The sequence below is a fragment of the Eumetopias jubatus genome, unplaced genomic scaffold, assembly GCF_037043125.1.
Source record: "Eumetopias jubatus isolate StellerSeaLion01/CBP00866 unplaced genomic scaffold, mEumJub1_p1.0 scaffold_2, whole genome shotgun sequence".
Classification (NCBI taxonomy): domain Eukaryota; kingdom Metazoa; phylum Chordata; class Mammalia; order Carnivora; family Otariidae; genus Eumetopias; species Eumetopias jubatus.
Window position 1 is genome coordinate 134,357,177 of NW_028274808.1, and position 20,763 is coordinate 134,377,939.

The 20,763-nt window shown below is 36.4% G+C and overlaps 1 protein-coding gene across 4 annotated transcripts in view; it reads left to right on the forward strand.

Moving 5' to 3' along the window:
* The window catches only part of WDFY3 (WD repeat and FYVE domain containing 3), a 266,518-nt gene that overhangs the window by 200,871 nt on the left and 44,884 nt on the right, over positions 1-20,763 (forward strand). For 3 of the 4 annotated variants that reach the window (XM_088021121.1, XM_088021122.1, XM_028124201.1), the window contains 9 exons: positions 2,044-2,143; positions 4,266-4,426; positions 5,753-5,982; positions 7,089-7,198; positions 8,782-8,964; positions 9,839-9,996; positions 11,103-11,180; positions 12,641-12,868; positions 19,261-19,314. In XM_088021121.1, the coding sequence (XP_087877247.1) occupies positions 2,044-2,143; positions 4,266-4,426; positions 5,753-5,982; positions 7,089-7,198; positions 8,782-8,964; positions 9,839-9,996; positions 11,103-11,180; positions 12,641-12,868; positions 19,261-19,314 (1,302 nt within the window). The remainder of the gene's footprint in view (positions 1-2,043; positions 2,144-4,265; positions 4,427-5,752; positions 5,983-7,088; positions 7,199-8,781; positions 8,965-9,838; positions 9,997-11,102; positions 11,181-12,640; positions 12,869-19,260; positions 19,315-20,763) is intronic. The other variant, XM_088021123.1, reaches the window with a different exon arrangement.

Consider the following 20,763-nt stretch of genomic DNA (forward strand, 5'->3'; position numbering starts at 1 on the left):
AAATTCTGGGTCATAATCCCTCACATAACAGCTTCTGTGAGGGGATTCAGTGGATTAAATGTCTACTGGTGACTGAGCCAGCCTTAAATCCTTGCAGAATACAAAAGAATATTTCTTAATTAAGTAAAGATAAATGTTGTTGATGAAGCTACTTCTCTGTTCTATGGCCACTCTGTTTGCAGACTCCAAAACTTTGTCTAGTTAAGATTTGATAAACTCTACTCATTATTACTTCTCCCATTAACCCACCTTTAGTTGTTATGATCCAGAATGAACACTGTCATCTTCAGGAATGTTTAAATCCTCCTGTAAATGGAGAGCCTTACTCTGGTAAACTTTGATCAGCTGAAGCTCTTTGATAAAATGGTCTCTGATCTGATTACAAGGTAATCCTCAAAGATCTAATCAGTCTGCTTACCACTTACACATTTTCACTTTCTCTTCATTGGGCAGGGGTGGGGTCTCACTGTACCATCAGCATGAGGAATAGGCAGGGTGTGTGTGGCTGAGGCTGTCCTGACCATTGTGCTTCATCTGTTCAACTACACGGGAAAATTGATTAAGATTAGAAACGACACGTCCTTTACTTTTTCCCAAATAGATACCAAACCAAATTCCTAAACACTGGTACTATTTTAAATGTTACTAATTAAGCCCATATTTTGTCATTTTAAAATAAATATGTCTTATCGGCAAAACAGAGAAATGTTTGTTGCAACTCTGGTTTAGTTATTAGTTTTCAAATCCCTAGAATAAGTGCTTTGATTTGAATTATAGAATTTGGATTTTAACTGCTCCTTTAAACCCTTTATCAGTACCACCTTGAAAATCAGAATAGAAAGAAATGGGTTTTTTAAAATGGCACAGATTTTAATATTAAATGAAGAACAGTAGACTAAAGCCTACTTTTGTAACATGGTCATAAACATAGTTCCAGATCTGTCTATTCAAGGATCTGCAAAGCATCAGTACTATGCCTGTATCTAAAACATCCAGATTTCTTTTTAAGAAAATATTTTATGTCAGTTTGTTGAATTGTTCAATGCCCAACTCCTACCAAAAGCTGGCTAAAACTACTGGCGTTTGAGGATGACAAAAGGATCTTTCCCACCCTTTATCCACTGGGCTCCCAGTGCTTTACCACCCACCTCACAGGTTAGATACTTGACATTTATGCACCTGGATTATATTACCCTAATTACCAATAGAAATGCCATCTGAGGACTGTAGTTTAACTTTGTGCCACAAGCTTTTATTCAAGATAATTTTTAAAATCATCTTTGTACTGTATAAAACCCTTATCAAAGGTATTACCTATAGGGTTATCATTGTCCTCTTTATAAAAACCCACAGAGAACATTCCTCTAAGAACAGTTTTAGGAAAACATCCTTGCTGACAATCTAGTGTGCTTCTTTTTATAGACAGTAAAAAGCTTTGTAAACCATATCATCTTTTTTTTCCTCCTTCTAGATACTAGGCAGCTCAGAGCTAAATTGTGTGCTTAGTTAACTTTTTGATATAAATATTCCCCTCCCCATTGACTTTACCCCCTTGATTACTAGATTCCTGAGGTTTTGTATTTGTTTTAATGGCTTTATGATTTTATCAGTATCTCATAATAAATTGCCGGCTGTCTTTGGAAGTGAGGTATACTAGTAGATTACCAAGTATTTATTAAATTCTTGTAATGCTTAGAATACTCACGCTCTACCCATGAGTAGAATTGTTAGGTCAGAAGTATGTATATGTTATCCTTTTTTGTGGGGGGGGGAGGGTCAGAGGGAAAGGGAGAGAGAACAAAACATATTTGTGAGATGTATTTTTGAAGGACTGAATTCAAAAGATGATGTTTCACTTTTGCTTCTTTTTAATTCTGTGGTCAGAAAAAGAAAAGAAAGCATAAGCATATCTACCATCTCTCGTGTCATATTATTTACCGATAGTTTTTTTTTATGTAACTATGTAAGTATGGTAAAATAACTATGATTGAGCCCTTACCTTTGTTTAGTTGGTTGTTTCTAATTCTAAATTTCATTGATTAGGCTTCCCCTGAAAGATCTACAAGAACTCAGCAAAAAGAATTCCAGACTTACATTTTGGATAGTGTGATGGACCATTTGCTTGCAGCTGATGTCTTATTGGGTAATACTATGTTTTATTTTCACTTTATAAAAATACCTAAAATCACTCTTCTCTGTCTAAACTCCAAGTATATCTCCTTTTTAATTTCATCTTTTCTGTGCATTTTTCCTTCGTATTGGTACCTTTCTCTAATGAGAAAGAGGCCCATCTAGCTCTTCCCATTGAATCTGGGATAAAGAATCAACAACAGGAAGTACTTCAGTTGCTTGTCCACATCTGGACACTCGTGTGGCTGGACGAGGACAAAAAGAGAAACAATGTTATAAAAACAATATTACATAAACCGGTCACATTTCTACAAATGTCTAATACTTTTAAAAATTAACTTACTGTGATATACTTATAAATAAATTATAAACAGAAAGTTCCATGAATTACCACTCAGACATCATGTCCATATAAGACCACTCAGATAGAAATGCACTGCAGGCACCCCCACTTCCCTCCTGCCCTGACCCAGTTAATGCTCACTGAACCACTGTCCCAGCTTCTAGAACAACAGATTCATTTTGCATTCTTTTGAACTTTATAAATGGAATCATTCAACATGTATTTGTTGTAGTCTAGCTTTATGTACTCAACATGATATTTGTGAGATGTGTCCGTGTTATTGCCTGTAGCAAGAGTCCATTTATTTTCACCACTATGTGGTATTCTATTATTTGAATGTATAAATGTATCCATTTTGTTGTGGTTGGACATTTAGTAGTTTCTAGGTTGAGACAGTTAGAAATAAAGCTGCTATAAATATTCTGGTTCATATGGGCCATATATGTACAATATTTATACATACCTGTTAGATATATACCCATGAGTAGAATTGTTAGGTCAGAAGTATGTATATGTTATCCTTTTTTGTGGGGGGGGTTGTCAGAGGGAAAGAGAGAGAGAGAGAACCTCCACCCAGTGTGGAGCTGGACACGGAACCCAACATGGGACTCCATGTGGGGCTTGATCTCATGACCCTGAGATCATGACCTGAGCCAAAATCAAGAGTCTGACGCTTAACCCACTGAGCCACCCAGGCACCCCTATGTTATTTTTTAGGATGGCTTCCAGGACATAAATTCAAAACACATTAAGATATTCTTTCTGTATGTCCCTATCTAGTTACAATAAAAATATAAAACTTGATACACGCACAGTGGAGCTAACATTTATATATAAAATAATAATAGAATTTAAAGAAGGAAAAGTAATGATTTAACATATTTGCTACTTAAGTGCCCAGTAATAATATTAATCAGAGAACTTCCATCCTTTTCAGTTACTTTGTTGCTAAATCAGTCTGCTAAGAAATCTTTCGTATTGTCTTAACATGTAACTCTCAAAGCATTGTGTCAAGTCAAACTTCTGTGTTTGTTTTTATCACTTGAGAATATTCTTACACAGTATCAGTTTTACTATGTAAAAACCCAAAATGAAGAGTTTTGCATAAATGGAGTAACTTAGAGTTAGGTAGGAATAATAGTTACACTCAGGGCTCCAGAATTTCTGGGAAAGAGGGACTTACAGAAGGCATTTTGGTTAGGAGGCTTAGTCTTGAAGCAGTGTGTACACAGCAAACACACTGAAGGCACGTGGGTAGCTTTTTGAGGAGAAACAGAACTGAAGGTAACCGTGGAGGGAGGGAGAGGTACCCCTTGGCCCCACCAGCACTGATTGTAGTTTTGTTTTCACAGTTGTTCTCAACCTCTCCTATATGACTTCATTGTGCTTGAAGGTATATTCAGAACCAGAGTTGTGTTTGATGGTTTGTTTTACCCTTTATTAGTTACACAGAATCGATTCACAGCTGACAGATTTTTTTCTCAGAGATCCTCTGTCACTGCCAGTTTAAGTTGAACTATTTGCTTATCACAGACGGTCTCAAGCAATAAAGAGACTTCACACTCTCAATCCATAACTCTTTTATCATGTAGAAATTATTTCTTCCAATAATTGTCAGGATTTCTGGCCATGAACATCATTTTCTTAAAGTAGTACATAAGAGCCTGGTGGTCCTATTTCCAAATGTAGTAGATGAACTCATTTTGCCTTAGCCTCATTTGTTGGAGGATCTGGTCTTGCACTGGTTGATAGCAATTTTCTTAGATACTTTTTTTTTCCTGTTCGAATTTAGGGGAAGATGCATCTTTGCCTATTACCAGTGGAGGAAGCTACCAGGTATTGGTGAACAATGTGTTTTATTTCACACAACGTGTGGTGGACAAACTTTGGCAAGGCATGTTCAACAAAGAATCTAAACTTCTTATAGATTTTATAATTCAACTAATTGCACAGGTAATCTATTGTCACTGTTAGTTTTAGAGTACATGTTTTCCTTGAAAAACTTTTCCTAACGTGTCAAAATTATTGGAAATAAATGTAATAAGATAATGTTAACATTTAATATAAAGCTCAGCTTATTGAAAGTGAATAAAAGCTGTAGAATTGTAACCCTTCCCCTCCTTACCCCGTAGCTTTGTGCCAGTGTGTCCCTTTTAAAGTTACCTGGTTCTCTCAAGCTTTGGTCTCTCATTGATCTCCCCACTGGTACTGCTTTTTGCTACCCAGATACCTGGATAGCTTCCTTTTGTTTTATTTTTTATTTTATTTTATTTTTTTAAAGATTTTTATTTATTTGAGAGAGACAGAGAGAGAGAGAGAGAGAGAGAGTGTATGAGTGGGGGGGGGCGGACAGAGGGAGAGGGAGAAGCAGGCTCCCCACTGAGCAGGAAGCCTGATGCAGGGCTCCATCCCTGGACCCTGGGATCATGACCCGAACCAAAGGCAGATGCTTAACCGACTGAGCCACCCAGGCGCCCCTTCCTTTTGATTTAAATACCTTAAGTTGGTATAAGTTGATAAGGTTTTTTTTTTTACAGTATGGTACATTTGTGTGTAAAGGTTTACAGAGCAGGAAGAGTTGATATTGAAGGAATATTTTCTTCTTGTAATTAAATCTTCACAACGGTCGTTGTAGGTCTTTGAAGGTGTCATTTAGTAGTGAGTGAGAGTGTATGTGCGCATTGTGTGCATGGTACCTTTGACCAAGGAATGTTGGCCTGGTTTGCCACAAGTGATTAATCTTATCAACACATAATGCAGAAACTAGGAAATACTGTTATCATGTGTTATTAGCATATGGTGCATAGGTTCTTTCACGTCATCTAAGAATTTTTAAGAGATAAATTTGTGTATAAGCCAGAAAAGTTTACAAGTAAGGAAATGAAACTAGAATGTCAAAAGAAGTTTTTTACTAACATTTTAGGTTTGTTTGTTTTTCCCAGTAATTTTGTGTAGAGATCATTCACACGAACAAAACTTTTGTGGTAGGAGATTCTCCCTGGATGGCACTTGCTCAGGTGCTCAGGCAGGCTGCTGTTGCCTACAGGAGTGTTAGCAGCTCTCCTCACTGGGTCATGAGGCTCTCATCTCATTAAATTATATTTATGTGTCTCCTGGGTTCTGATCCTCATCATCGCAAGAGTTTTATAGTTTTTAACTTAGCACCCTGTACTGAGCATGGCACCTGGTACAAAATAAACCTAATGTTGATGTGCGAATGAGAAGCAAACCATTTATTTCTGTCCATTTTACTAAGTAAAGTATCTTTCATATCTTTAGTCAAAAAGAAGATCACAGGGATTGTCACTCGATGCAGTTTATCACTGCCTCAATAGGACCATCTTGTACCAGTTCTCACGGGCACACAAAACTGTTCCACAGCAAGTAGCTCTCCTAGATTCGCTCCGGGTGCTGACTGTCAACAGGAACTTGATCCTGGGACCTGGGAACCATGACCAAGAATTCATTAGCTGTCTGGCTCACTGCCTTATTAATCTACATGTTGGAAGGTAACTTTTTCATATTCAGTTTGCCGCCATGAATTTGTCTTTGATAGTTTTCCACCAAAATTCTTTGTTCTACTTTTTTGATAGTAACATTTCTTTTTCATTTTAATCTCTGTTTTAAAACTTCATGGAAAATATAAAAGACAAGGGTTACCTTTTTGCAATGAAATAATGAGTATTTTTTTCTTTAATTTTCTATGTCTTTGAATTGGTCATTCATCACCTTATGTCACATACGTAATTTAAAAAGAAAGTTTACTCTTAAAATAAACATACACATTGTTGGAGGTTAAGAGGAACAAAAAGAAAAGAATGTAATGAATAAATGCAGTGCTATATGTTAAATGGGTGAAATTAGGATTTTTCCATTAATTGCTTTGACAGATACTTAGTGTCTAGACATTGAATTAGGTACTGGGATGAGATGTGAGCAAAAAGACCCCATGGCAGGGTTTTGGAATGTGCAGTCTAGGAGGGAACACAGACCAGTCAGGTTGCTGACTGGGTGCGCTGCTAGAGGCATGGTGCTTTGGGAGCATGAAACAGGTGCCCCTAACTGGAAAGAGACACCTGCTGAGTTAACAACTCGAACGTGCTTGAGGAGGTTAGCCGTCCACAGAGGATGAGAAAGAGTGATGTGGGAACAAAGAGCCATCTGTATGAGTGCCCAGGGGAAGGAAAGATTATGGCACTTTGGGGAAACTGCAAGTATTTCACTGGTACGGGAGCAAAGGGTGGTGGGATGAGAGACTAGGGGGAGGTGGTGCATAGGCCTATGAGGAAAATGTTCTTAGGAACTTTTTGTAATTTTTAGGTAAAAATATTAATAGTGATCAAAAAGCACCTTAAATATTAAGATGCTCATCTTGATGCTGTTGTTTAGTTTAATTACATTTAGTCACGTGTATTTGTGAGATCACCCCTATAAAATGGCATGTTCATGATAAAGTAGTTCTGTTTTTGTGCATCTGCTGAATCTCTGTCTGCCAGTTATGGAGCTTTGTGATGGAGCCAGTATTTACTTCTCTCTGCAGAGTTATACTTAATCATTATAGTTTTCAGCTACAGTCATTTCCTTCATATTGTTTAAACTGACTGGAATTTTTCAGCAATGTGGACGGGTTCGGACTAGAAGCAGAAGCCCGCATGACTACATGGCACATTATGATCCCTTCTGACATTGAACCAGATGGTGGTTACAGCCAAGATATTAGTGAAGGTAATTACCTCAATTTGTTTACTTCCTTTTCTCTCCCCACTCTCCCCATTTCCAATATTTTTTTTTAAGAGAGAGAGCATGATCATAAGAGCAGGGAGGGCCAGAGAGGGAGGGAGAGAGAGGATCTTAAGCAGGCTCCAAGCCCAGCGCGGAGCCCGATGCAGGGCTTGATCTCACAACCCTGAGATCATGACCCAAGCTAAAATCAAGAGTTGGACACTTAGCCAACTGAACCACCCAGGCACCCCTCATTTCCAATTTTTAACATGCACCCTGTCCCCTCCCAAAAAAACTCACCTTAGATACTGCCAACATTGGCAACCAGTGCTCCAATAGGTCACTCTTGAACGTATACCAATATGCCCACCAACGTAAACCAATCCACTAGCTGTACCTCTCCTTATGCCAAGATGGATAAAGCACTTAACCACTGAATACTGCTAGCCCCTAACATTTCATGGTAACACTGGGAGATTTGATGATACTTACATTTGCATAAATAGTAGTACCAATACTAACATGGCACTTACCATCAAGAGAGCTGCCTATTGGTAGTGTTAGGCAGGTCTCATTAGAGGTGCAAATACTGCTTGAGACAGGTTGTCACTGTCACTGTTACCATTTTTATTCTCTTTTATTTGTTGTCTCTTTTAATTTAGTTTTCCCAGTGATTTTTGTAAGTATTGTGCATTAAAATCTTTGGAGTGGATTCGTTTCTGATTTGCACATTGGTCAGTAGAAGGTCATAACTATAATAGTATTTATCTCCCTAGCCATACAGTGTGGTAGTTTTACATATGATTTTATCCTTTGGAAGTCCAGCACTTATTCTTTCCTTCACTTAAGCATTAATTTATTCTCTGTCCTTCACTAATGCATCTTGAAGCCCAGACACTGAGAACACCCCCAAGGTACGGACAGTCCAGAACATTGGTTCTCAAAGCAAGGTGGTGGGACTAACAACATCAGCATCGTTTGGGAACTTGTTAGAAAAGTAGATGCTCTGGCCCCACCCAGATCTACTGAATCAGAAACTGTGGGTGGAGACCAGCAATCTGAACAGGCTATCCAGGTGACTCTGATGCTTTTTAAAGATTAATCTAGAGCAGGAGTCAGACAAATTAGCAAGGAGTCCAAAACAAGATGGAATTTAATAGTAAATGTTCTTTTAAAATGTTTGTTATTTCTTGCCTCTTGCAAAATATTAAGGAACAACTAACTTAATTTTGAACTTATTTTAAATATTCAGATGTAAAGCTTTTTTTTTAAAAGCTTTTAAATGGGGTAGGTTCTTACATAGAAGAAGCTAGACAAATGTGTATGTAATTTCCAGTTTTATAAATAAAGAATGCAGTCTTCTGCATACATGGGAAGATTTTTTTTTTTAAGTTCTCCAAGTAACCAGCCACATTGGTTATCTGAATAATTTTCTTTATTGAGCTTAATACTATCTGAAGCATTTTTTTGACAAGTACTATAGATGAGATTCTTAGATGTAAGACATGAAGAAAATTACTACCTTTATATTGTGTTTTTGATAAATTGTTTTTTTGTTGTGTTTTTGTTTTTCCTTCATTTCCTAGGGCGTCAGCTTCTCATAAAAGCTGTCAATAGAGTTTGGACTGAATTGATTCATAGTAAGAAACAAGCCTTGGAGGAGCTTTTCAAAGTCACTCTACCTGTGAACGAAAGGGGTCATGTGGACATAGCTATAGCAAGACCACTCATTGAAGAAGCTGGTTTAAAGTGCTGGCAGAACCATTTGGGTAAGAGAGTCCTCAGACATCATGTGACTAACAGATTTACACTTGACTGTTGTTATGGGTTCACTTTAGATATGTAATTAAAACTCTCCCAAAACGATGTCACGACGGTGGCACAGCAGCAGAAGTGAAAAGCAACACCCATTCTAGAATGACTATGTTGAGATTTGGCTTTTCTTCTCAGATTAAAAAAAACAACTACTCTAAAACGTGTTACACATCTGGCATCTATGAATTTGGAAGATGATACATTGCTCACATATGTAATTATGCTCCCTGTCCTGGCTACAAATCCATAATCCCTTCTCTATAATTCTGAAATTCAGAAAGCCTTGAAAACCTAATGTTTTTTCATGAATTTCGTGCCCCAAATCATTTGGTAGCAAAACCTAACTTACCATTATGTGTAAGTATTCACACATTTTGCTGCAGAAATATTAATGTGTCCAATTAATGTGTCCAGTGGTTTACTGCCATTGACCCTGTATTATATGATATACAGTTTACCATATCACCTTTTTATATTCAAAACCTTCTAAATTCCAGAGTCTATGCAGCACCAAATATTTTAGATGGGGAGTTATGAATTGTTATTAACATAGAAACAGAATACAATTAAAATAAGTTTGCATATTACTGCAGAGCTGTGAAGTTTCAACCAAATGTAGATTCAGCTAGTACATTGTCAGGCAGCTATGTTTTATACACGGTCACCAGCAAGTAAATCTGAAATATCTAAGAGAATGTCTGTGTCGATAATGTAAGCTGCTTTTGGTAAATACAGAATTGTGATTTGTAGCCATGATGCAGAAGTGTTAAAAGTAAGACTAATAAATACATGGGGAAATTGTAAAGTAATCTAATTTTATTTTCGTAGCCCATGAAAAGAAATGCATAAGTCGAGGAGAAGCTTTAGTACCCACCACACAATCCAAACTGTCCCGTGTCAGCAGTGGCTTTGGTCTTTCCAAGTTAACAGGATCGAGAAGGAATCGAAAGGAAAGTGGTCTTAATAAACACAGTCTTTCCACCCAGGTACATTGTTTGTTTTCATCGATGGTATTATTAGAAATCTGTATTTTAAGGTTTAGCTGTAGTGTTTTATATAACACACTTAACATGTACAAGCACACGATTTGAAGTGGGACTTTTCTGCATTTTTGCTTTTAGAAGAGATAAATAACCCAGATTATGAAAACTTCTCCCAATTTATTATGATAAAATTGCATTGTGAGTGTTGTGTATGCAGACCCACTTCGTAAATGGACATAAGATGAGATTCAGATTATTGATATGGGATCAAACTATGGGTAATTTTTTTCCCCAGTTTTCCCAAACTTTTAATAATTTAGTTACTGATCATTATATAAATTTTAAAGCAGTAGCAGAACAAAATGGTTTTTTTATTCTTTATAATCTTGTCACATATATTTGTGATTGATTTTTTTTTTTCTAAACTCACCTACCTCCATTAATTTCTTACCCATCATATACTTCCATTGCCATCCTAGAATCTTAGTGGCAGCGGTGAAAAGGGTCTGGGAGAAACTGTGTGTATCTTTCATTCCCTATTTCAAGGTTGGGTTCTCCAGGAAGCACACTGAGAGGGTGTTTATTGCATCATGGTTTTTACGGGTGCCCTTGTGGTCCATATTTGTGGAAGGGTAGGAAAGGAAGTAGGATTGGTCACAGGGAAATACCAGGTTACGAGGCAGGTGTAGGCTCAACTGGCCTAAATGGGACTTTGGGGCCAAAATGGCCTGTCACAGTTGACCTGTACTAAGCTGAAATGGCTGAGCCTGCTCACCTTCAAATCAGCCAATCCTTGGGTTTGGGGTTTCTCTACAGCTGAGGTCATCCCTGAAGGTGCTGATGGCACTCGCAGAAGCTGTGGGAGCTAGCCCATCCTTGAAGGGGCATAGGGAAAAGGGGAGAGGGGGAGTGGATCTGTGTCCATCACACAAGCCTCCACCAGGTTCATCATATAATTAATCTTTCAGTTTTTTGTTTTGCCTGTTTTGTTTTATAGTTGTGTCTTTAATGGAATTTTAATAAATTTACTTGGCATTATTTTAAGGCTAGTTAACGTTTTTATGGGAAAATCCATGAAATACTAAGACTCTTTTTCCACCCATTGTTAGGAGATTTCTCAGTGGATGTTTACACATATTGCTGTTGTCCGTGACTTAGTAGATACACAATATAAGGAATATCAGGAGGTAAGAATTCATAACCACAATAAAGGTTTGTTTTGCATTCCTCAAGTGAGAAAGAACTCTGTTTCTCATGATACTTTTTTACCCCTTTTAAGAGTAAGTTGCTGAACTGCATTCATCGTCAGATGATGTTTTTAATGATCCCTGCCAGTGGCTACTTTGGTCATTGTTTTAAGATAGAAAAATTTGAACTTTCTAGAGGCAGATGGCATTAAAAAAAACAACAAACTGAAAATCAGCACAACTGAATCCCATTGACATTAACTACTGACATTGCTTGTGTTGTTCCTAATAAATATTAAAATACAAGAAAACCCCTCTCTTTCAGACTTAACAAGGAGACTGTGAAAATATGCATCAAAGCCTCTGAAAAGTCTCTTAAAATTCAAAAAAATTTAAAGCCAAAATAATTTTTTATTATAGGCACTTGGTGTTTATGTTGGTAAGAAATAAATTCAGTGAAATCCTCTTGGTGAATTCATAATTGTTCAACAACTTATCCTAAATATTTTATTTCCAAAGTGGCTGACTTAGATCTGTTGAAGGTTTCTGAATGATAAACTGCTAATATTTTATGGGCATACACTAGCTAGTTGGTACAGGGGATTCACCCCCCCCACCCCAGGAACACATAAGTACTACTGTGATATCATGTAATTTCAAGATTATTCATTCAGTAATCTTCACTATATAAAGAGATCTTTATTCTTAGATTGGTATTATATACTTATAGTCCATGAACCATTAGATAAGGTAGTTATAATTTATAATCACCTGCTAAATTGCTGTACGTCTTGACATTTGTTAAATAGCAAGAAGTTATACTAGTTCATAAATTTTCATTTAAGTAAAATGGCTTAGATCTATCCCAGTGGTCAGTTGAAAATGGTTTTTCTTTTATTTTTTATATGAACATCAAGTTCTTCATCAGAGCTGCATGTTTATATTCTTTACCTAAAATCTTTGGAAATGTTACCAAGCTTACCAGTCAGCCAATATGCTGGCAATGTTTCTTGCTCTGATTTACTAGATCTTCTCGGGTCCATGTTCTAGTACCTGTTTTATAACTTGGGGGAGGGAGTGGGAGAGTCATCCTTAAATTACCATGTTTATCTATTGACTTACACTGGACTAACCATTTCAGTGTATTTTCATAAGTAGTATTACCAGCTGCCTGCTTCAGTGTTCCTTTGTCCTGGTGTACCACACCCTCTCCCTTTTACATACCTGTCATTTACTTGGTGCTAAAGTAAACACTTGGGCCCCCACAACAATCACACCTTCTCACAAAATCAGTAGGCCACTGTAACCGTAAATAAATATAATTTTACTTTCATAATATTGACTGAAATGATATGTACTGGTTTTGTTTCCAAATATTAACTTGGTTGGAAGTTATTTGTAGACTTTTGATTTTTACTCCTGCTTTTGCTTGAAAACCAACCTGGACTCCCTCCCCTTAGCGTCAGCAAAATGCTCTGAAGTACGTGACGGAAGAGTGGTGCCAAATCGAGTACGAACTGTTGCGGGAGCGAGGGTTGTGGGGTCCCCCCATCGGCTCCCATCTAGACAAATGGATGTTGGAGATGACAGAAGGGCCCTGCAGAATGAGGAAAAAAATGGTGCGAAATGATATGTTTTATAACCATTACCCTTATGTGCCAGAAACGGAGCAAGAGACAAATGTAGCGGTGAGTATGCAGAATTGAGTGTTTCTAATGACTCTTTCAAGTTTCTCTTCTTCTTGGCAGGCATCAATTAAGGTCAATTACCTAAAATATCTAATTTAGGAAATTCACTAAGCCATATTCAATTCATCATGCAGGGTGGTTGGTGGTGGTGGTGGAATGCAGCAGGGAGACATGGAGCTAAGGGGTTTAGCTTCCAGGCTCTGGAGCCGGACTGGCAGGATTTAAACCTTGGCTCTGCCCCTTTACTAAGCTGGGTGACCGAGGACAGGCCATTGGGTCATCTTAGGTTCCTGTTTCCTGATGCCTAACGTGGAGAAAAAGAACAGTTCCATCTCAAAAGCTGTTAGGGTTAGGTTAACATTAGTGAAGCACTTAGTGCTTATTTTGTGCAAGACAGTATTCTGAGTGACTGTTAAGCAAATAAATATTGGCATAAGCAATATTCTTTGAAGAAACACAGAAGAGGCCTAAAGAATAATAGCCTGAATATGTAGATCTTTCTGTGTATGTTAAGAAACTTCATCACTGATTCCACCACAGGTTTAAAACACAGCATTTGCACATGACTAGAAAAATTTTGTCTAAGCAGTTGATGGTCCAGGAATCATGTTTTTAAGTTTAGGAAAATATATTCTCCCAATGAAGCCACTAAAAGTTTAAAAGAGAAAGCACAAGAGTATCTACTGAATTTAATTCTGAAAATCCTTGTAACATTTCTTTTTTTTTTTTTTTTTAAGATTGTATTTATTTATTTGAGAGAGAGTGAGAAACAGCATGAGAGCGGAGAGGGTCAGAGGGCAAAGCAGGCTCCCTGCTGAGCCAGGAGCTCGATGTGGGATGTGGGACTTGATCCCAGGACTCCTGGATTATGACCCGAGCTGAAGGCCGTCGGTTAACCAACTGAGCCACCCAGGCGCCCCTCCTTACAACATTTCTAAATAGTAATTCAACTTTTCAGTGTCCAGTAATAATCCTTTGCCTCCAAAATGGAGAGTACTTTTGTCCTTAGAAAACTCGTGTTTGTCATAGAATCACAGCTTTGGGAGTTGAGAGGGGGTCTCACTGATCATCTCATCCAGCCTCCTAACACTCTCATTTTAATGTTTAATCAGTTACAGAGACATTATCAACGAAGCATCTACCTGTTTTTGTACCTTGTCTTTGAAATGCATCTGTATTTCATACTTACAGCACATCTCAGTTCGGACTGGCCACATTTCACATGGGCAGCAGCTGCTGGAATGGACCGGGGCAGCTCTACAGAGTCCCTGAGTTTTAGACCACTGTTTTGTGACTTCTTAAAAATCTACACTCCTTTTTGATAAACAAAGTTCTTATGTCTTCCTTTAATATCATTTAAATTTTTTGAGGTATCATTTAAAGTTTTTTAAAAATTAGTATTGTAACTTTTAAAAAATACAGCCCGGTAAAGCATATTGTAAGATTCTCCCCCTTGCCAAGCATCTGACTGCACTATGCTTCATTAAGACAGAAAGGTGACTATCTCTCCAGGGAACATATCCCACGCTTTGTGTCACTTTAGTGTTTAGCTGCCTCTAAAATAAATCTAGTATAAACTCCTGTACCCAGTTAGAAACCGAGATCACTACAAAGAATCAGCCACTGAAGAACATTTCGGTTTGTTCTTCTTGGATGTTTGGATAATAGGATTTTAGAATCTGTGAGGTCATAAAGTCAAACACTTGCCCAGTGTAGAAGTTTTATTATATTTTATTTAAAAACTTTATTTCAAACCCTTCATGGGTTTGAAATACTTTCACATTCTTGACTTTATATTTGATTCTGTCACCACCTGAAGAAACTTAAGATTTACAAAAGAGGCTTGGAACATGGGTCTTCTAATACATGGTTTGGATTCTATGATGTGAGGGCACTTTGCATTGTTCCTGTGTCTCTCTTTTTTCTGCCAAAACCCTGGCTCCATTTATTTTGTGGTCAGCGATTTCACTTCTGTCCTGATCCTTTTTAGAGTATAGGTCTTAGAGCTGCTAATATATAGTTATTTAAGATTTTTCAAGATAGCTTCCTAAAGTTCACTTTTCTCAAAGTTATTCCATTCTGTCAAGAATGTCGTAGTTGGTACAGCTGTAACTTAAAGCACCATAATTTCTAGTACTACTGCACTATGGAAAAAAAAAATTAATCCACCCATACTTTGCAGCCTTTATTAGAACCTACTTTTGTCCAAGCAAACCAGTAATACAGTTTCTAATTCTTAACCTTTTTTCCCCAAATAAATACTTCAAGCCTGTAACAATTTGATAAAATATTTCTTATTGAGTCAACAATCATATAAATTGAATCCATTCAACAATACTAAAACATAAGATAAATATATATGCTCTCCTATATATGTGACCAACTCACTATTTTTATTTAACTGAGGCATATGCTTTTGAGTTTTTTTTAACTGAGGCATATTTTTTACTTACATAACCATAATATTTTTATATTGTTTATTCCTTTCCTTCTTTATAACAGTGCCATTCACTTTATAAAGGTATATTTAAACTATTGTATCAGATAAAAACAAAATAACCTATTCGGGGTTCACACTTACAACCTTAGTATTATTAGCATTTTACGTAAGCAAAAGCGTTCACCAGCCTGAAAAGTCTAAACAGACAGTCTCAGAAATAAGTATGTACCATATGGAACTTATTTTTTAACCAGATGGGTTACATATTGGGAAATACAAGGCAGTCAAGAAATGCTGGAGATACATTAACAAAAAAGGAAAGAGCGGGTGGGAAGGGGCGACAGTTACAGAATGTGGAATTTATGTGGCTTAGTTTATGCACGAGTCAAGGTTAATCTGCTATGATGAAATTTTCTGAATGACTATTTTGGTCTTGCCAGTTCAAAATCCTTGTAAATTTGAAACGCCATTAAGTGTCCACTTTTATTTTATGGAGTATGCAGTCTGGCAATGTTGACAGCAAAGAAAATTCCCAAAAGAAGAAGCAACTGCTATCCTACTGACTTATATCATGAAATCAAAGAAGAGCCAGATACAAAGCGCAATGAGTGCAATACTAATACTATTTTCCCAATTTTACAAATGAGGAATCAAAACCTAGAGAAAGGTCTAGTTGCAGCTCCTAAGTAGTAAAGTACAATATAATGAGTATATAGGATGACAGTTCCTTAGCAGTTGAGTCGTTTTTGAAAAAGAGGTTCCAACCTCTGATGGTTTTGTGACCTTATTGGTGGACGGTGAATTTCTTCCAGACAGAAACAATGTACTAGGTTTTGTCTCTCTAATGCTAACAGACTATCAAGAACTTAATAAATGTTGAATGAATGGACTACCAGCACTCTTTCTTCTGAAATTATAGACTTTTTCCATTGCTTTCCCATTCAGCATTCTGTAGAATTTTCCTAATTCTGAAATTTTTCCACTAAAAAGTGCTGGAGCCAAATTACAAACTTTGGGCCGATAGTTTATATAACTTGGCAGAGGGCTCTACAAGGAAAAAGGTGTAAACTTACGAATATGAAATTACTTGAGCGCCTCTTTCCAAGGTTTTGAAAGGATCCCATGGGAAGTGAGGGCTGTTGAAGTTTAAGCTTTATTAACTTTATAGAAAATCCACCTCTGCCCCGAACAAGATTCCAGATTACCTCCCAGAGTTAGAGATCAATCACTTTTTCCATTTCTGTTCCCATAAATGTGTTGCCTTCCTTGCCTGCGTGTTTATGAAATAAAGTCAGTACTTTTTGCAATGTAAGAGGTATATGCCAACCTAAAAATTGCTTTGGAAGCCTCTTCTTGCTAGGTAAAGCAGGCTTTATCTGAGCAAGGGCAATTGACTAATCTTTTGGCTTTGTAAGAATAATTACTGTTCCTAAGTGGCATTGAAATTTTTAGTTCTTTTGCTTAAGCTGAAAGAATACAGTGATGATTAAGTTATTTTCTTGTTTTAAAAATCTTCGATGTGTTAGAATCAAGTGATTTTTTTTTTCTCTAGTCATTAATGTTTTATTTCTTAAACCTTGATACTGTTACACACTGTATACAGGATATCTTACCTATTCTAAGTTTTGAACTGTTTCTTGATTTTTAAATTAGATGTTTGTTTATAGAATATAGAATATATCTTTAGAGTCTCATTTGCCTCAGACTTAAAAGCTTTGACAGTTTATCTACTAAAATTATTTTAATAAAAGCAGGAGTAATAATTTTTGTCATGAGAAAAGTTAGGTACATGTGGAAACTTATCTATTCTCACATGAAAATAATTCCTCTTTGCACAGTGACTTTCCCTGTAGGGTAATTTCCATAACTAAAACAACTATGCTAAATTGCACTGTAATTCCATATTTTAAGTGGTAATGTCAGTTGTAGATATTGTTAAGATATGACCCTGGGGTATGATGAAAATACAAAATCCAGTGGCTCTTAAGCAATTGTCTCATTATTCTGAATCCTACGGAAGGAGAATGAGATTCCATATTTTGCCATTAAAAAAAAATCACAGATAACCAGGTTTTGATTTTGTGATCCCCTTATTTTCATGAATTTATTTTCATGGAATAATAATCTCAGACATTTATTATTGTTTGCAGATACCATTGGGGTGAAAACCCCACTATCTACCTTTTAATTTAGGGCTGCTTGGGACAGAGAGGTAATTGACTTACTTGAAGGTTCCTTTTCTAATGAAGGGAGTCTCCTGTGGCTCCCTCCACAGATATTTTTTATGTAATCTATAGATGTCATAGGACTCAAAGAAACTAAACAACTCATTCAGGAAATTCCATTGCCAGCATTATAGAAAATTTTGAAGAAAAATGACTAGAGAATTATTTTCTAGAAATTCTGACTTTGAAAATTTAAGATTTCTGTGTAAACATAATTACAATAATTAGTTATAAAATTTTAAGTAAAAGAGAGCTATGATAATACTGAAATTATTGGTACAGTGTATCTCTTTACTATGGGTTGAATGCTGTGCCTTGGAATAAAATAAGAGCCTCAGTCAGTGGATCAATGGTAAATATGTATTAAACCAGCACTGTACTGTATGCTGCAGAGAAAATAAAGAGTATGCATGTCAGACCCTGCCCACATTCTAGTTGGCGGTAAATAGTGGACATTAAAGTTGCATTTGACAGTAGTAATGGGTCCATTTTGCTATACTGGTCTATCACACATCCAGCAATCTATCTTGGGGTTTTTTTTAATGAATTTCAGAGAAAGTTGCAGAATCAGTACCCTTCACTCCTTCACACTTCCACATGCATATTATTAATTAGAGTTGATTTTTTGTTTATAATTCTTTTTTTGTTGACATAAATTTTACATACATTGAAATATACACATCTTAAGTGTACCATCGTGTGTTCACATATTTGTATTTTGTACTTGTATAGCCAAAACCCCTATTTTAAAAGATTATTCTTCATCGCAAGGTATGTTTTTAAAAGTTTGCTTTTAAAGAGAAATGTTTATTAAAACCATGTGAAGTATTTGAAAGTATGCCTAGTAGTCCAGTGTTTGTTTTGCTTAGGGAGAAAACATTTGTGAAATCATTTTGCCAATGCATATTTACTGTGGGGAAAAGTACTAGATGTCATCTCCAGATAAAACTGTGAAAAGGAAGAAAAATTGGAAGTAGTATCATTGTCTGTATGTAGCTATCTGTGTATGTTTACGTGAGCCACACATGACAGCTTAACAGAAGTTGCCCTCTTGTTAACTGAGATTTTATTCTAAGAATAAAATATGAAGCAACCACCTAATATTTTTTAAAGTACTTTTTACAAAAACTTTTGGTCTGGAGGCTGATGACCCAGCCGCCCTTGTGCTTTCAGCCTTTCTGGGGTTGTCGCTATGAAAGTAATAAAATAGGGCATTGGGCTTTTATGGGAGGATGTTTTTTCACTAATAAGCACCCCTTGATTTCTGTGGTATGGGGTATTGGAGATCAGGGTGTAAACCAGTTGCTCCTGTTACAAAACAGATGTAGGAATAAGCACAGTGAAAGGTAGGTGGAAGGTAACAGCTAGCATTAGATTCTATTATCCTGTTTTCAGTTTTTTCCTTTTGAAGCCGTATAGAGTTGCCTGTCAATCATCCATGACACTGGCCACCTGGGCTGAAGTTTTGTCTGAGATTTTTAAGTTAGTCCTGTTCAATAGCCTTGAGAGTTCTAGTGTAGTTTCTACTTTAAAGCTACTTTTGGTAATTAGAAAAAATAATTACAAGTTGCTAAGTGATTATTTCAAACAACTTAGGATATCATAATAATTTTCTTTGAGTGTGTGCATCTTCCATATTTCATACAATCCTCATGAAAATTTTATTTTTGTGGTGTTCTTTATGTTGTTTTTTTCTGATGTATCTATACTTAATACCCTGTTTTCAGTCTGAGGTCCCAAGTAAACAGCCCGAGACACCTGATGATATCATTCCTCAAAAGGTAAAACACAAATTACCATAAGAGAATGCAAAGTACTTGCAGTTTTCTTTGTTTCTTTTTTGGTTTTTTTAGTGCATGGTAGGCTAGACTAACGTAAAAGGTTGACTTTCAATTTGTTCTCCCTCTCAGTTCCTTAGAGTTGAAAAGTCGGTGTCATCCGTGCTGAGAGATGTTCTAGTCTTTCTTGGCTTTGTTCTAATTAGCTCTCTAGGGCCTGTGTGCTGCTCACTAACAGGCTGAGTATTCACTGCTCTCACTGTAAAATGTATATTGCTTCACGTGTAAACTAACAAGTTCTGACGCATGTTAGTAATGGGCAGCCTGACACCTTCAACTTTTTTTTTTATTTGTTCATTTAATTCTTCCAGATACTAAACTGTGGGTATCTTGAGAATGCAAGGAGTATCCTCTTTTAAAAATTATTTTTTCAGTCAGAAGGAACAATGAAAACTAAGGTTATACATAGATCAATTTTTAAAATACAATTTTAACTTATTTTAATTAGTTTAAAAATTTACAATTGTTTTCTTTTTCCAGAAAGATTCAGTACATAATTCAGTTAAAAAAAAGTAAAAAAGGTAGTTCTTTAGAATGCAGAAATATACCTCAAAATATTTAGGGAAAAAACATAGTTCCAAGTTGAAGTCAGTAACCAAGTAGATGTTTCACATCTATTAATTCATTGTCTTGCCCATCACTAACTATGCTTTCATCATTTTAAAAATGAACAATTTTGAGTTGAAGATAATTGTTATACCTAACATCTAAGAATTGGTATAGTACAAAGTTTACTACCTTTCTTTCATTTAAAAAACACTGCAATATTCTTATTAGTTTGCTCATCAGATTGGTCCTTCCATCATTGCAGTATCATTTTACCTCATTTTAATACTTTCCTATGTTATATATTTCAGTTTCCATTTATTGCGTATCATTCCTCAGTTAGCTTGCAGCTCTCTTGATTCCCTGACTCTGGGCCTGAATTTAAAAGAAGGGTAGTGTGACTTCAGTTAGGTAGCTTTTTATCTCAAAATAGGTTCAATATTTCAGTCTAAATATTCCAACCAATTGGACACTTGTTTTCCACTTGAGTTGGAAATTATTTGTTTAAAAAGGTCTTGCTTGAAATAAGCATTATTTTGGATAATGCATATTGACTACTTGATTTGGAGAGTAGGCCAACAGAGTATTTTTAATTAGCTATTTTTATAAATGGGAAAGTGAAATAATGTTTAAAAAGTGAAGGGTTTTTTTTTTTAATTTATTTATTTTAGAGAAAGAACATGCATGTGAGCAGGGAGCGTGGCAGAGGAAAAGGGAGAGGGAGAGAATCTCAAGCAGACTCCCTGCTGAGCATGGAGCCCAACGCAGGACTCAGTCTCTAGACCCATGAGATCATGACCTGAGCCCAAATCAAGAGTTGGACGCTCACCCAACTGAGCCCCCCAG